Source organism: Rattus norvegicus, chromosome 1, assembly GCF_036323735.1.
Source record: "Rattus norvegicus strain BN/NHsdMcwi chromosome 1, GRCr8, whole genome shotgun sequence".
NCBI classification, from domain to species: Eukaryota; Metazoa; Chordata; class Mammalia; order Rodentia; family Muridae; genus Rattus; species Rattus norvegicus.
The window spans coordinates 153,524,486-153,540,380 of record NC_086019.1 but is presented as its reverse complement, the minus strand read 5'-3'; the positions used below and the strand labels follow the sequence as shown (position 1 = coordinate 153,540,380).

At 36.7% G+C, this 15,895-nt stretch overlaps 1 protein-coding gene across 22 annotated transcripts in view; it reads right to left on the bottom strand.

Annotated features, from left to right (window-relative positions):
• Positions 1–15,895, bottom strand: part of Picalm (phosphatidylinositol binding clathrin assembly protein) — an 81,105-nt gene that overhangs the window by 9,706 nt on the left and 55,504 nt on the right. For 6 of the 22 annotated variants that reach the window (XM_006229676.5, XM_006229683.5, XM_006229669.5 and 3 more), the window contains 7 exons: positions 8,868–8,975; positions 6,955–7,086; positions 6,834–6,864; positions 6,584–6,683; positions 3,904–3,927; positions 2,504–2,563; positions 1,243–1,347 (listed from right to left, as the gene is read on the bottom strand). In XM_006229676.5, the coding sequence (XP_006229738.1) occupies positions 1,243–1,347; positions 2,504–2,563; positions 3,904–3,927; positions 6,584–6,683; positions 6,834–6,864; positions 6,955–7,086; positions 8,868–8,975 (560 nt within the window). 22 annotated transcript variants of the gene reach the window in all.

Genomic DNA, 15,895 nt, shown 5'->3' with positions numbered 1-15,895 from the left:
TCTGATTACCAAAGTAAATTTTCTCATAATATTATATAATAATATAATAGGGAAAAGATAAATGAGCATAAACTACTGCTGGAAATCCAAGCCTATGAGAACCCAACATTTCTATATAAACATCTGGGAAAATGCAAATGTTAGATACAAAACAAAGACCTTAATACTGCCCTTTAAGTATGATAAACAAATGAAAATCTCTAAAAGGGACTGAATGATGAACATGCACCACAACAAAGAAAGAAGTGGGACTGGGCTAGGATGTAGCTCAGTAGCAAAGCTTATGTTCAACATAGGTAAGAACATGGATCAGTGATTTTAATATCTAAACAAGATCAGATATGAAATGGTCTCCTATTCATTGCTATCTATCAAACAGAGACTATCTTTGTAACACTGTATATCCTAGTAAGCCTACTTACTAGGAATAGAAATGGAAAAGGAATACAAGTTAACTGCTCAATATTCTATGTTCAAATATACTTCAAATTTACAGTCTACCAACCTCTTGACGTTGAAAGCCATCTAGGAAACCAAGGTGTGCATTAACAATTACATGTAATGAATAAGCCACAAGGAAGGATGAGCTGCCTGCACTTCCTAAGGGACCATCAAATAGCACACAAAAAACAAAACCCATACTGCTCTAATGTGCCCTCCCCAAGCCCCAAAAGAATAAAATTAAGGAGAACATTTAGGGTAACTATCAGGAATAGGGAGAGCATAAGCAGCATTTATACAAAGAGTCTCTCCTTTAAAAATCTAAATCAGCATGGCCTTATTAATGGTTCGTCCCTATTTTTTTGTTTGTTCCCTATTTTTACCATAAGTTTTAGTGACAAAAACTTACCTAATGAAAAAGTAACAATCAAACTTTTTGTAGGCTTTTTAAGAGTCAGTAAACATTCCCAGAGCAACACTTAAAGCAAATACCAAGCCATTAGGTATGATGTGATGCTCTGAGGTAAGGGGGTTTGAGGGTTTAAATGCAATTACAAAATGCAATTCCTCAGCCATAAGCATGAAGTTACAAGAAGTTCCCACCTATAAAACCTATAATCTACTTGTCACTTCTCTGGAATTAATCAATATTCTGAAAAGTACTTGTATCAGGAAGACAAAAAGCAAGTAATATCCATGACAAAATGTAGACTTTCACATCTCTCTTGAATGAGAGAAACGGAGAGTGTTCCAGAGCCCTTCCAATCAGCATACTGCAGCAGTTATGCACGTCATTAATACCTGTGCTCCTGGTACAGGGCCAAAGGGGTTTGGCGGTCTCATGACAGGCTGGCTGTATATTAAGGTTGGCTGTGTCATTACAGGTACACTTCCCATCTGAGGAGGCTAAAAAATACAATGATATTAAGTTAAGAAAAGCTGGCTTACATACTCATTACTCTGGAGGAAGTAAACACAAAGGCTAACAGGAAGGAAAGGTTAACAGTACCTTTTGCTCTGACTATAAGGACAAATTATTCTCTGTGCAAGTAAGAGTAATATCTACTTTTTAAAAGAGTACCACTTTCAATAAAGTTCACTCTTAGAAAATAGACAAGTGGTGTTGGCTCACACACCTTTAATCCTAGCACTCGGGAAGCAGAGGTAGGTGGATCTCTAGAGCTCAAGGCTATAGCAAATTCAAGGACAGCTAATAAAACTACACAGAGAAATTCTGTCTCAAAAACAAAACAAACAAAAAAGCAAGTAAAGCCTAACTTTTTCTATCCAACAGATTTGCTAAACTTAACCTTTTTATAGTAAAGCAAAAAAATATTCTGATCAAAAAGGCGGAAAAAAAAAAGAGGAAGAGGAAAGGGAGGAGGTAATGGTAAAGGAGGAAGGTTTCCCAAGTATCCAGGTCCTCAGGGTCTATGTACAGAGAAAACTATAGGCTCCACATCTAAAAGTAACATATTTCAAAGCAACCCAATTGCTTTTGAGTATCAAATCAAGTTTTATGTCACTATGCAAATGATCATAAATGATGGCTGATGTGTGTGTGTGTGTGTGTGTGTGTGTGTGTGTGTGTGTGTGTACACATATGTACATGTTCCTGTATGTATAGGTGTAAATATACATGTGGAGGACAGAGTGTGGGAATGATGAATGGTTCAAAGACTGGTTTTGTACTCCAACAATCGTTGTCAGTGGAAAATCATTCTGGCCTATAACACATTAAATTTACCCCTAAATAACTCAATTATACAATTCTATAGTATTAAGGTGGTATTACTTGTAACAAGATAGAGGCTAACATTAACATTTAAGTTATTTTGTAATGCAAACCCACATACACACAAAGTTATGAGTTGAAAAAAAATTACTAACGCTGGGGCATACTAATCAATATCTATTTTACAAGAAATATTGGAAAAGATACTTATGGAAGCAATGCTTAGGTTCTTAGGCACTACTTTTTTTTTTAATCTAAGGTTGTAATAAATCATGTTAAGAATAAATTACCCTACTTTCCAAAAACTATATTTAGAAATATACTTACAATTCCATATCCTATCATGCCCGTTGGTGTAGTAGCAGGATAGGCCATTACAGGGGGTGCCTGATATGGCAAAAGAAAAAGTAAAACAGGAAATGTTAATTCCTGCATCTCATGCATTTAAAGGATTGTCAGATTCCTATTTAAAACAAATTGCTAAGACAGCTATGATTAAGTGACATTAATGATTACTGGAAACTGTGAATTAATACTCAGTGAGAAAAATTCAAAATTAGCAGAAAAGCAAAATTGTTAAAAGAAAAAAAAAAAAACCACTTAAGCTTAGACTCGACCTAGTCTACGAACACAACATACTTTACAGCTTATAGCTTTCAAAGACTCTGACAGAGTACTTGTCCTATCCACAGCTATACCAAAATAAGAAAACAATTAGTCTTCAGGTATTTAAAAATATCCAAAAGTTCCAAACTCTAAAGCCCATCATTTTCATAAAAAATGTTTATCAAGAAAAACATAATATGGACTGTTTCTTAATGTGTTTCTTTAGTACTAGAAGGAAAAAACCCTAATGATCCCATATCAATTATGTTAAAAAAAAAAAAAAACACAGGGAGACCTTGAGTTACTACTCCTATGATGACAGCTTTCACATAGGTAGCTGTATTTTAACTTTTTAATTTGTTCTAAAACTATCAAATACTTAAGAGGAACAACTGTAAGTGATATTTTAGTGAGGATTCCTTGTCCTACTTCTTTTATTGATGACTTGTAAACATACTAGAAACATACTATTTTAGATATGGCTGCTGTCTTAACAATATTCCCTACATCTCTCTCATAAAAAGCTAAAATTGAATACAGGTGAAAGACCAAGAACACAGCTAAAATGTTTGAAAACATGAAATTATGCAGCAGTTTGAACATATGCATGAAGTTAACTAAAGCGTAACTATAAAAATAACACTGAAGAGTGGAGTTTAGTATTTAGGTGAGCATGTAGGGAGTATTGGTCTCTCCCTACTGCAAAACCAAGATCTACAAGAGCAGTAAGACAAACTGCCAAGTACAGCAGAAGCCTGGAAGGTTACATGCAATCGTTATTTTAAACATTACCACAGTCAACATTTCTCTTCATTCAAAAGTCATCAAGTGCATGGTGGCAGCACAGATACACACAGACACCCAGCCATCTGGCAGCAAATGGCGGAATATTAAAGCAAGAAAGAAAAATTGGTATTTCCCATGCCACCATCAGAATCAATTCTGCAACACACCCATGAAGATCAGTAGATGCTAGGAATAATTTGTGGCACACTGAAAATCTGATGTGAAAACAAGGAATAGCCGGAAGGTTATGAGATTCTGCTGCAGCGGTGGTTAATAGCATGCCAATTTATTGCAAAAAAAAAAAGAAAAAAAGAGGCTAGTTTTTGGTCACTTACGTATTGTGGAAAATGCATGCCATTCTGTTTTTCCCAGGGAGAACAATTACATAATGCAATAACACTGGATTAGAGCAAGTACTTACACAACAAAATACACAGAGAGCATTTTAGTTTACATGTACATTCACTACCTAAAATTCTGGGTATTTTTATATCTAATAACATTTGTTACCAAAACACTATCAAGGTTGAAAAGGGTTGAACTTAGCTATCTTCCTTTATATACACAATCCTTTACTATCTACAAATGTATTTAAAACAAAGTAGTGACATCAGTTAAGGAAAATTCAAGGGCATTCTCAAAATAATGTGACACCACATGTCTACCACCAGGGCAGGACCATCAATGAAAAGAGTTTGTGGCATAACAGATATTTTAATAAAATAAATGTATTTATTTACAATTTTAAAAATTAAAAACCTTGACAGTGTTTAAGAATTAATCAAAAGGTTAGAAATGTAAAGAAACACCATAAGCAGCAGTTTATTCTCAGTGAGTCACATCACAGGCCCCACATGTTAGCCCTCAAAAAATAAACTATCAACCATACACAAATACCTTAAGATATCTTAAGAGATGACTCACACTAACGTATACAATACACTGTTATTTTGACAATTTACATACAATGCTAGATGGTTAGGTGTTTATTACATTCTAGTAGTCAATTTTAAGGTAAATACTACCTAAAGCTTTCGGATGGATACTGACTTAACATTAAATAAGCAAATACCCACTGTGACTTCATATTAGTTGTAGTACTTACAGCACTGCACAGACATTATTAATGAATAATCCTATCTGCAGCCAGAAAGCCCACTAACCTAACTGTGGCCAGCAGTTTTAGTCACTGAGGAATGCCATAATGGAAAAACACTAGATTCAGAATCAGGTTTCAACTTAAATCAGTTTTTCAACCTCTATTCACATGGGGATTTAAAAAAAGCAGCACAGATAATATTGTACTTCAAAGTGATGCATGCATATATATATATATACATGCATGCTCCAACTCTCCTGAGAGAACACTATATTCTTACACTTACTTTAAGTCATGTGCATATGCTGTGTTTGTATGTAAAAACCTAAACTATGCAGCCAGACATGGTGTTAGAAACCTGTGATTCCAGTATTTGGGAGGCCAAGGGAGAAGGATGGTACATTTGAAGCTGATTTGGACCACTTAGTAAATTCAGAGTCAGTTTGGGCTCTATAACAAAACTTTTGCACAGGCTCACACCTGCCTCCTTAAAACAAAACAAAACAAAACCAACAAAATTAAACTTGAGTCTTTTATTTTATAAAGTCTAAAGCTATTAACTCTTTTAAAAGTAGTCAAGGGCTGGAGAGATGGCTCAGCAGTTAAAAGCACTGACTGCTCTTCTAGACACCCTAAGTTCAATTCCCAGCAACCACATGGTGGCTCACAACCATCTGTAATAGGATACAATGCCCCCTTCTGGTGTGTCTGAAGACAGCTGTAGTGTACTCACTACTTAAAATAAATAAATAAATCTTTAAAAACCCCAAAACTTTTGTTAGTACACAGATTTAGCCTCAGCCCACAATTTTAGCATATAAGCAACCCAAAGTAAAGAGAGCAATATCCTACAAGGGACTTTATTAAACACAATGGAGCTTTCTAACAACAACTGGGCGGGGGGGGGGGGGGGGGGGAGTTAGACTATACAGCACCTAAGTGATCAAAACCCTGCTATCATCCCGCTGAAAGAAAGGGGTATGTATTTCCCTGACTAAGGGAGAAGAAACTTGGTAGACGAAGATAAAGCAGGCCAAAGATGGAAAAGTGGTCATAAGCTATTCTGGGTTCACAATGCCTTACAGTAGTTAAAACATCAATAGAACTTCTTTAGTTCTAGCTGCTACTTAACTAACAAACACTGTTAATATCTGTTTGGTATTAAGTGAACTTTATAATCTCCAAGTTCAACATTCACAGTACTTTCATGAACATGTGCAGAGGTATATAAATTGTTCATTCCTCAGTAAGATGTAATAAATTAGAGGTTCTGCCTCCAAATTTTGGAATTACAGGCCATGCACTAGTATGTCTGGCTTAGAATGCAGCTTTTTAGGATGTGAAATTAAAATGTGAAATATATGAATGTTTCCCCTAGCAACGGCTCACTAATTCAGTTATCAGGGGGACCTCAATCAAATATTGAGTGGCCACAAATAATTGGAATCAACTTCACAAACTATATAATACTAAGAAAACCTAAGAAAATAAATTGTTTACTCATCATCAGGTCTAAAGGATATAAGGATTTTAGGTTACAAAAAAGAAATAAATTTGAGAGCAACAAGACAGTATGATTAAGAGCTCCCTATCTGTTGCTTCTAGGTGACACACTAAGTATGTATTCCATTACTCAAGAACTCTGCAACACTGCTGCACTTCTTAGTAACTGTGTTTGTACCAAGTGGGAGAAAAATAATAGCTCTTATCACAGTCACACAATATGCACTAGAATGATGTCTAGTATGGAATCATTTTAAATACAGGTTAGGGGTTAAAATGTGCCTGACAAAGACAGCCAATCAGCTTTAAAGAAACAGTGAAGTACTTAATAAAACAGTAATAATGTTTCTACTTATGTCTATGTTACATTTTTGTTATAGTTCAGGTAGTAATATGTAACTGTTCCAGCTCACCATTGTTGCAGCACTCCAGGCAGTTGTTGGTGCAACCTTTGGTTGCCAGTTAGATCCTCCAGTTAACTTCTTTTCACCTGGTTGACTCCAACTTACATCACTTTAAATGAACACAAACACACAATGTTTCTGTACAATATGAGCATACTGAGCATTTACAGTACCAAGCTGACATCGCTAAATGTACGTCTGAAGTGATGGTAACATCAGGTTCTATCTAATAGTTAAATAAGACAAATAAGACACTTACTTCTTAGTGGTTCCATTTCCAATGCCAAGATCTAAGAAAAGAGAAAAGTATTTAAAAACTAGAATCATATTAATAAACAACTTACGCTTAAGGATGACTGAAGAAGCAAAGGACTACTTACTGCCCACAAGGTTGGCTAAAGATGAATCCAAGTCATCAGACACTAATTTGTTAGGCGCAAGTTTGGCAACAGGAAGACTCTGGTTCTGAGAGGCCACTGTTGGTTTGAGAAGTCCACCTAGTTCATCAAAGCCTTAAAGTTACAAACAGATGAAATGGGATGCGTAAGGAACTTCATGGGCTACAGCTTTCTAAGGAGTTCTCTCCCTTTTCTCCTTGTTTACTCACTGGAAGTTTTCCCAGAACACGGGAAATGCCCTCACGTGGAAAGAAGAAAAATCTGCCATCTTCAAGTGAACGTAACAGAAATAGTATGCCTAAGATCTAATGACAGAATCATATCCAGGTTAAAGGGGGCGATAACAAAACACTATCAAAGGGGATTGTAAATCTCTCCCTATTCCAGCACAATTTTCCTAAACACTCAATCCTCAAGTCCCTTTTTATGTTGAGAAAGAATATTTTATAATGTCTTACATTGGAGCTGAAGAAATGGCTGAGAGATTCTCTGTAGGCACATCAGGTGGGACCACTGTAACCTGAGCCCAGGGTGCCCAATGTCTCTAGCCTCTGCAAGCACTTGCACTCATGTGCAGGAACCTGCCCACCTCTGTACACACAATTTTAAAATATTAAATCTTTTAACTTAAAAAAATAAGAAAAAAAAAAAAAGGTTGACAGGTCTTCACTGCATAGCTCTAACTGGGCCAGAACATCTATGTAGACCAGGCTGACATCGAATTCAGAGGTCTACCAATCTTTGCCTTCCTAGTGGTGGAATTAAAGGCATACCAACATGCTCAGCCACAATAAACTGTTTTTTAAAAAAACATGTATGTGTATGTGTCAAAGGAAAACCTGAAGGAGTTTATTCTCTCCTCCAATGTGAATCCTGGAGACTGAACTAAGGTTATGAGGCTTTGCAGTTAAGCATCCTTACCACTGAGCCATCTCACATGCCCAAGAGGGCATACATTATAGAGAGCTTCTCACCCTGCTCCTACGTCAGGGACTGGAGAGATGAGTCCCTTGGTTCCCTTTACCACATGGTGGCTCACAACTGCCTACTATAACTCTAGTTCTAGGGAATCCAATGCCCTCTTCTGGCCTCCAAATGCGCCTATGTGCACATGCAAATGATCTTTCAAATATAAAACTATAAACCTATTAGTATACACTAAATAAAGTCTTTGTCCATGCAAACAAGCTTGCTTCTTACTTTATGGATAACTAATTATATATTATGTAACTAAAAACACCTCAATATGTTTTAAAGTTAAAATTTAATTGTTAGTCAAAGTCAGTGGTCATTTCCTTTTAGGAGTAAAATTAGAACATTAAAGTTCATATGTACTTTATAAACTTCAAGCTAACAAGAAACAAAGTACAATCCTCATTCTAGAGTTTTATAGTTTTTAAAATACAAATTAGTAGGTGTACCTTAATAATAATCACTATTAAAATAATTTCCAAAAAAGCCTTTAACCTTTTAACATACTCTACTTACTTATGTAGAACCTATCTAAACACGTCAGGGTACTACTCACTATGTCCTCAGTTTAAAAAATAACCTCACACACTGTAATACTGAATGGTCAGTATTCACTTCAGCACAAAAAAAATTATGACTGAAAAGCTATATAGCACTTTCCAAATAGTCACTAACAATTTAGCACTTTACCAAGAAGTTGTTCTCTTATTGTGCAATGGAACAAAGAAAACTTCTCTAAACTCTAAAATGCTACCAAGAAAAAGGTAAAATTAATACTCTAAGTTCCCATCAAGTGGTTTGGGGGAAGAAGATCAATTTACTCTAACTTATAAACACTAAAAGCAGCATCACGTTTTCTATAGAGGATCTACATTAAAATGCTATCATATTTTAAATAAAAACAACAAAAATTCGTTTCTTACCACCAGAATCTACAGCAACATTCGTAGACTTATTTCCAAACACAGATTCAAAGTCAACATTAAGGCCAGCTGAAGGATGTGGCTGTGTAACCGGAGAAGGACTGAATCCTAAGAAAAAGCAAAATGCAAAAATCCTCAATTCTCTACATACTACATCAATAGTTAAATATAAATGTGAAATATATGAATTACCTTTAAATTCACTTAATTCACTTATGAATTACCTTTAAATTAATTTAAATCACTATAAATTACATTTAATAATGGTAATAGAACTGGGAAAGTAATAAATTCCTTAACAAAAAAAGCTAGTTTTTAAAACAAAAGTTTTATCCATTAGATATCACATTCCTGTTTTTTAAAGACATAGTATCACATTGTGGTCCAAATGATCCTCTTGTCTCAGCACCCAAATGCTGAGATTATAGGTATGAACCATCAACACCAGCTACATTTCCATTAAAATCTCCCACTAAGAAAACGCAGAATAAACAACATATATTGAACCATGAGTTTACTTCATCATAGAAATGAAACTTTTTCCTGTATTTTATATTAATTTTGCATCTTATAATTTCTTAAAACATGAAGTCATTTAAAACACCATGCTATCTCTCTTCCTACAACCTTCTGTAGTCTGTATCTCTTACCTACTTTCGCTTTCCCTACTTCACCCAAATGGTCACAATTAAAAGAAAACGGTTTTCCTGTTACATTTATTTGTGTGTGTCTGTGTATATGCTTGTGGGCATGCATGTGCTACAGTCAGAAGACAACTCTGAGTGTTAGTTCTTTTTTTCCACCATGCAAGTTTGGGATACAAATTCAGGTCTCACTGCTTGGCAGAAGCCACCTTTAACCCACTGAGCCGTATCACTGCCCCCAAAATTATATGGTTTAAGATAATCTGAGAACTGCCAGGATTCTAAAAGTTGCAATCTCACAAATGTTTCTGCCTGTTTTTAAAACATATTAAAAAAAAATTCTTCTTTCAACTCCCATTTACTCTCTCAATTCACTTACCATTTTTAACAATAGGAATGACGGGTATGGGACCAAGTATGTTAATTAACCTAAAGCTAGCCTGAAACACAGCCCCATACAACAAAACAACCTCACTTTCTAATTTTATCCCGGACCTAATAGTGCTATCATAACAAGTACCAAGATTGAGTCTTGGAGGCCTGCTAATGCCGAGTAAACATAAAAGCTTTAATTCTCAGGTTATATTTTCCTAAAGTTGAGTATGTAAAATTATAGAAGCTAAAAATAATTAAAAACCATCTAAAAAGGTTACCTATTGCATGACTTGAGGAGCTTTGAATCACTAAAAATATTTAGGTAAATAGTCTGCAAAGGATCCCAAAAAGAGATTCTTATATGAGGCTGTAGTGACTTTCTTCTAAAATCTCTTGCTTCCTAGGTTCTATCAAGTCAGAATGAAAAAAACATAAATAAAAGCACCTGATTTTAGAAGGTTAGCATTTATATCAACAAGGGAACTTCTCAAGTTCTACACAGATTCTCTTTCTCCCAGAGAGGAGACCCATCTTCAAAACCTCACTTAATTTCCCAAGGATATGAAGAACACTGCTGGCTTAAGCAATTTTAAGAGTTTTTGTTTCTTACTTACTCTTTCTCTGTGTGTGTGTGTGTGTGTGTGTGTGCGCGCGCGCGCACACGTGCACATACATAAGCAGGATCCTGTGGAGTAAAAGGCATCAGATCTCCTGGAACTAAAGTCACAGACACCTGTGAGCTGCCATGTGATCTGAGAACTGACTGGATCCCCTGAGAAAGCAGCCAGTGCCCAGCCCCTCAGCTATCTCTCCAGCCCTCCAATGGCTTTTTGATACCCTTCCTTACAAAGTGTTGTACATATTAGTGATCCCAGTTTAAACTAGTATCTGCGGTTATAATATGAATATTTAAGATCCATAGGTTTTTAAAGCCTTGTTTAAACCCTTAAATTACTTTTACTTTAAAAACACTGGTCTCAGGATGTGAAACAAATACATAGTATAAAATCATTTAGTATTTACATCTTTTGACCAGTCTTTCAAAAGGATCTCAGAATTCTAGACTCTTGGATTTATTAACATTATAAGTGTTCAACACTTTAACATTCTATGGGCTTAATAATAGTTCTTATCAGAGCTTCTTTTTTAAAAAATATTTCTTTATTTCTTTCTTTCTTTATTTATTTACTTATTATGAGTACACTATAGCTGTCTGTCTTCAGACACACCAGAAGAGGGCACCAGATCTCATTACAGATGACTGTGAGCTACCATGTGGTTGCTGGGATTTGAACTCAAGACCTCTAGAAGAGCAGTCAATGCTCTCACCCAGAGCCATCTTTCCAGCCCTTCCCATAGCTTCTTAAGTGCAAAACATTATAGTGCTTACACATGTGCTCATGTTACCACCACATTGTAAGATGTATGCTACTTCAAGGACTTTTGGATTAATCTTGGCTAAAGGAACACTACCCTATTGGCCATATACGTAACAATAATTTATATCTAGTACATTATAGCTAATGCTCAATTTCTTTTATAATGTCCCTTTATAGCAATCTTAAAACAACTTCATTATTTCCTATTATAGGAGAACCATCTTCTCAAGTCTTTAAGGTGATTAATTGAATAACTAAAAAATAATTAGCTATAAGTACAAAAAGAAAGGTTAAAAAGGAAAAAAAAAAAAACAACACCAAAACATGTACCTCAAGTCTAAAAAAAAAAGATCCTACATAGACAAAAATGTAATTTCAAATAATTTGTAATAATGTCTGGGGAAACATATTTCTAAGATAGTCATCTTTTCTGTATGTACATGTGCATGTACACATTGATATAGGTAGATAAATGTATAATAAATGTACATATAAGTTATAATTATATTAATTATAATAACTGTAATAAAAGTAAAGATATGATTAACATAACATTCTTCTGTCACTTTTTCAGTTACTTAGCAGGATTCTCAACTTAAAAAGCTACTTCAAACAAAAACACAAAACCTCAATGTTGAGCCAACGAGATGGCTTAGCAGGTAAAGATCTTGCCATGGAAGTCTCATCCTGAGACCAATCACCAGAACTCCATAGCAGAGAACCAACTCCACAAACTAACCTCCATGTCAGGGCATGGCATACACACACCACACAAACACATCCTACAAACATATAGGTACATAACACTGAGGAAAGCTACAAAAACAAAAACACTTTCAGAGAGTAGAAGCAGAAGGCATCTGGGGCTAATCTGGGCCACATGGTGAAACACTACCTCAACAAACAATAAGCAAACAACAAACCCAACTAACACCACTACTTCAAAAGATACACTCTAAGGAGAAAGAGGAAGGGAGACAGAGAGAAGAGAGGGAGAGAGGAGAAAAGAAGGAGGGAGGGGAAGGGAAGGAAGAAGGGGAGAGGGAGAGAGGAGGAGGGAGGGAGAAAAGAAAGAGAAAGAACCTACTCTTGCTTTACCTAAGACCCTGAGAAAACCGTCATTGGTCAGCACCAATCCACAGACAAATATTTGGAGCCAATCTCATAAGGACATAATATATGAACTGAGAGGCCCAAAATAACTAGCACTGGGACAGAAAAACATCCCAAACACCTTTTAAAACAGGCTAGCAATCCAGGGACTAAGCCACTACCCAAAGACTATACATGGACTGACCCTGGGCTCCAACCTCATAGGTAGCAATGAATAGCCTAGTAAGAGCACTAGTAGAAGGGGAAACGCTTGGTCCTGCCAAGACTGAACCCCCAATGAACAGGATTCTTGGGGGACGGGCGGTAATGGGGGGAGGATGGAGAGAGGAACACCCATATAGAAGGGGAGGGGGAGGGACTAGGGGGATGTTGGCCTGGAAACCGGGAAAGGGAGTAACATTTGAAATGTAAATAAAAAATACCCAATTTAATAAAAATGGGGGGGAAAAAAAAACAGGCTAGCAAGATAGTTCAATTGGTAAAGGCATCAAGCCTTAGTTCAATCCTAGAACCCACAGGGTGGAATGAGTACACGAACTGCAACAAATTGTTCTCCGACGTCTACATGTGAGCTGTGGTGCTTGCATATAGATATTCGCCCACAACCTACGGTGGATTTTGTCTAATGCTTGTATTATGTTAATTGGGTTCCCAAAATTTCAGGAGACTCTACATGTAAGACATGGAGGATAGAGGGTCCCTGCCCCCAGATGGTTCTGATTGGTAAATAATGTTGCTGGTCACCAAAGGCTGCACAGGGAGATGGGTGGGCTTTAGAATTTGTGGCTAAGGGGACTGGGAGAGGAAGAAGGAAGAACAACTGCCATGCTGGGGAAGGAGTAAAGTCAGATCTGAGAGGCACAGGAGACAGCGCATACCAATCCTGTAAGAGCGGGGAAGAGTGGCCCCAGGGCACCCCAGCCCCGCCTCCAATTGGGTCTAAGGCAGCAAAGATGGAATATAGACTTTAGTAAGTGATAACTCAGGATTATCAGAGGGGATACGTTGGCCACATGTAGGTTTGAGAGTGGCACAGCTATTGAGCTGATTAAGGCATACTACAAAGGGGTTGGGGATTTAGCTCAGTGGTAGAGCACTTGCCTAGCAAGCTCAAGGCCCTGGGTTCGGTCCCCAGCTCCGGAAAAAAAAAAGAAAAAAAAAAAGGCATACTACAAAAAAGGTGTGTGTGTCTTTGTGTGTGTGTGTGTGTGTGTGTGTGTGTGTGTGTGTGTGTATGTATGTGTGTGTGTGTGTCTTTCATTTGAGGACCCAGAACATTGGAGCTGGTAGAGAGGACGCATGCCACACTAAAAAAAAATTTTTTTAAAGAGAAACTGGCTGGGTTGGCAAACTGAATAGATTAAACAACTTCATCTAAGGCCAAAGATTTACTTAGTAATAGAACTAACACTTGAATATCCAGTTAGTTGATTCCAGAATATTATTGAATATTTTAGTTTATCCTATATATTCACTTTATACAAACAGGAGAAAAATAAAATTTCACTATTATCTATAATAATTTTTAAAATATATATTTTTACGTATGGATGCTCTGCTTGCATGTGAGTGCAATGAGTGCCTGTCTTATGTCCCCTAGGAGACAGAAGAGTGCACTAGAACCTTAAAAAAGGAAATTTACAGGGAATCAGAGGAAGTACTGAAAGAGTTGAAGGAGCTTGCAACCCCATAAAAACAACAATGCCAACCAACCAGAGCTTCCAGGGACTAAGCCACTACCCAAAGACTATACCATCATGGGCTGACCTAGGGCTCCAACTGCATATGTAGCAGAGAATAGCCTTGTTGGGGCATCAGGGGAAGGGGAAGCCCTTGGTCTTGCCAAGGTTGGACCCCCAGTGCAGGGGAATATAGGGGGGGAGGACAATAAGGAGGATGTATAGGGGGAAATACCTGTATGGGGGAGGGGGAGGGGAGGGAATAGGGGCTTATGGACAGGAAACTGGGAAGGGGAATAACCTTTGAAATGTAAGTAAAGAAATATATCTAATAAAAAATTTTTTAAAAAATGAAATTTACAACCAGCTGTGAGACAATATATGGGTTCTGGAAACACAAATGACTCAACAATTCTACAAATAAAAGCAATGCAAATAATCAGCCTTAAAGATGCATAAACAATTTAGGTTAAGAAATATATTCAAATTTTGAAGCATTCCACTTATACAAAAGTGCTTTCCATGATAGTTTTGTGATATTTGTAAATATCTGGCATAGTGTTAGACATTAAACATTCACATATAAACTCATGACTGCTCCACAAGAACACCAACTTTCATAGACTCACAAAGACTAAATAATTATGTAAAGTTAGTCTAAAGTAGAACTTGAATGCAAACAAAAACAAACATTTTTTTCTATCAAATATCCTCATAAATTCCCTTTCAAGGTGTCAAGAAACTCACTTCTTCATTTGTGCTGTATATATACATTTTTTTGCTCTTTGAGACAGGTTCTTGTATAGACCACCCCGGTCTCAATCTTAAGAGATCCACCTCTCTCTACTTCCCAAGTGCTGGGATTAAAGGCATACACCAACCATTCCCAGACTGCATATATACATTTAATGACAAATTAAGGGAATCAAGTACTGTGCATAAACACACAAAATTATCTGGGCTTATTTTTATTATAGTACACTAACAAAAACACATTTGCAGAACTACAAAGGTGATTCAATGGTTAAGAGTATTTGCAGCTCTTCCAAAGGACCAGAATTCAATTCCTAGCATCCAAATCAAGTGGGTCACTACTGCCTTTAACTCCAGCTCCAGGTATAACTAATGCTCTCTTCTGGCCTTCAAGAGCACTCACCTACACATGCTATATATACTCATACACAGACATATACATACATACAGATAAATAAATGAAAAAACCCACCACTGTTGAAAAGAAATCAATGAATACAGAGCTTTAAATTCTACAAGCTAGTAAAATTAAGGTAAAATACACTCACGAAGATATCTAAGTAATAAGTATAGATTAGAAGGCATAAGGTATCTTCTTATAAAATCACAATGTGATAAAAAAAAAAAGGAAAATAAGAATAGAGAGGGGACACAACTTAAAAAGCAAGTAAGGACTGAGATATAGCTCAGAGGTATAATCTGCTGAGAGTGCCCAAGTTCCTGGGTTCAATCTTCAGTAACAGAGTAGGTCAGGGGAGGTAAAAGGGGAAGGGGGAGGGGGAGGGAGGAGGATGTACGGGAGCAAGCCTATTTATTCTTAACAAGTTTATGAAAATTGAGCCAGCTGTTGTAGGGTACATTTTTAAACCTAGGACTGGGGAAGTAGAGGCAGGCAGATCTCCAAGAGTTCAAGGATAGTCTAGTCTACATACTGTGTTTTCCAAAACAGCCAGAGATACACAGTAAGACCTACCTTGTAGAGGAGAGGAGGTTATGAAAACTTACTTTACAGTGGTGGGGGGACCCCTTCTCTTGTATAATAATAAATCAACAAAGTAAGCCAGCAACATAGAAAGCTCATGACA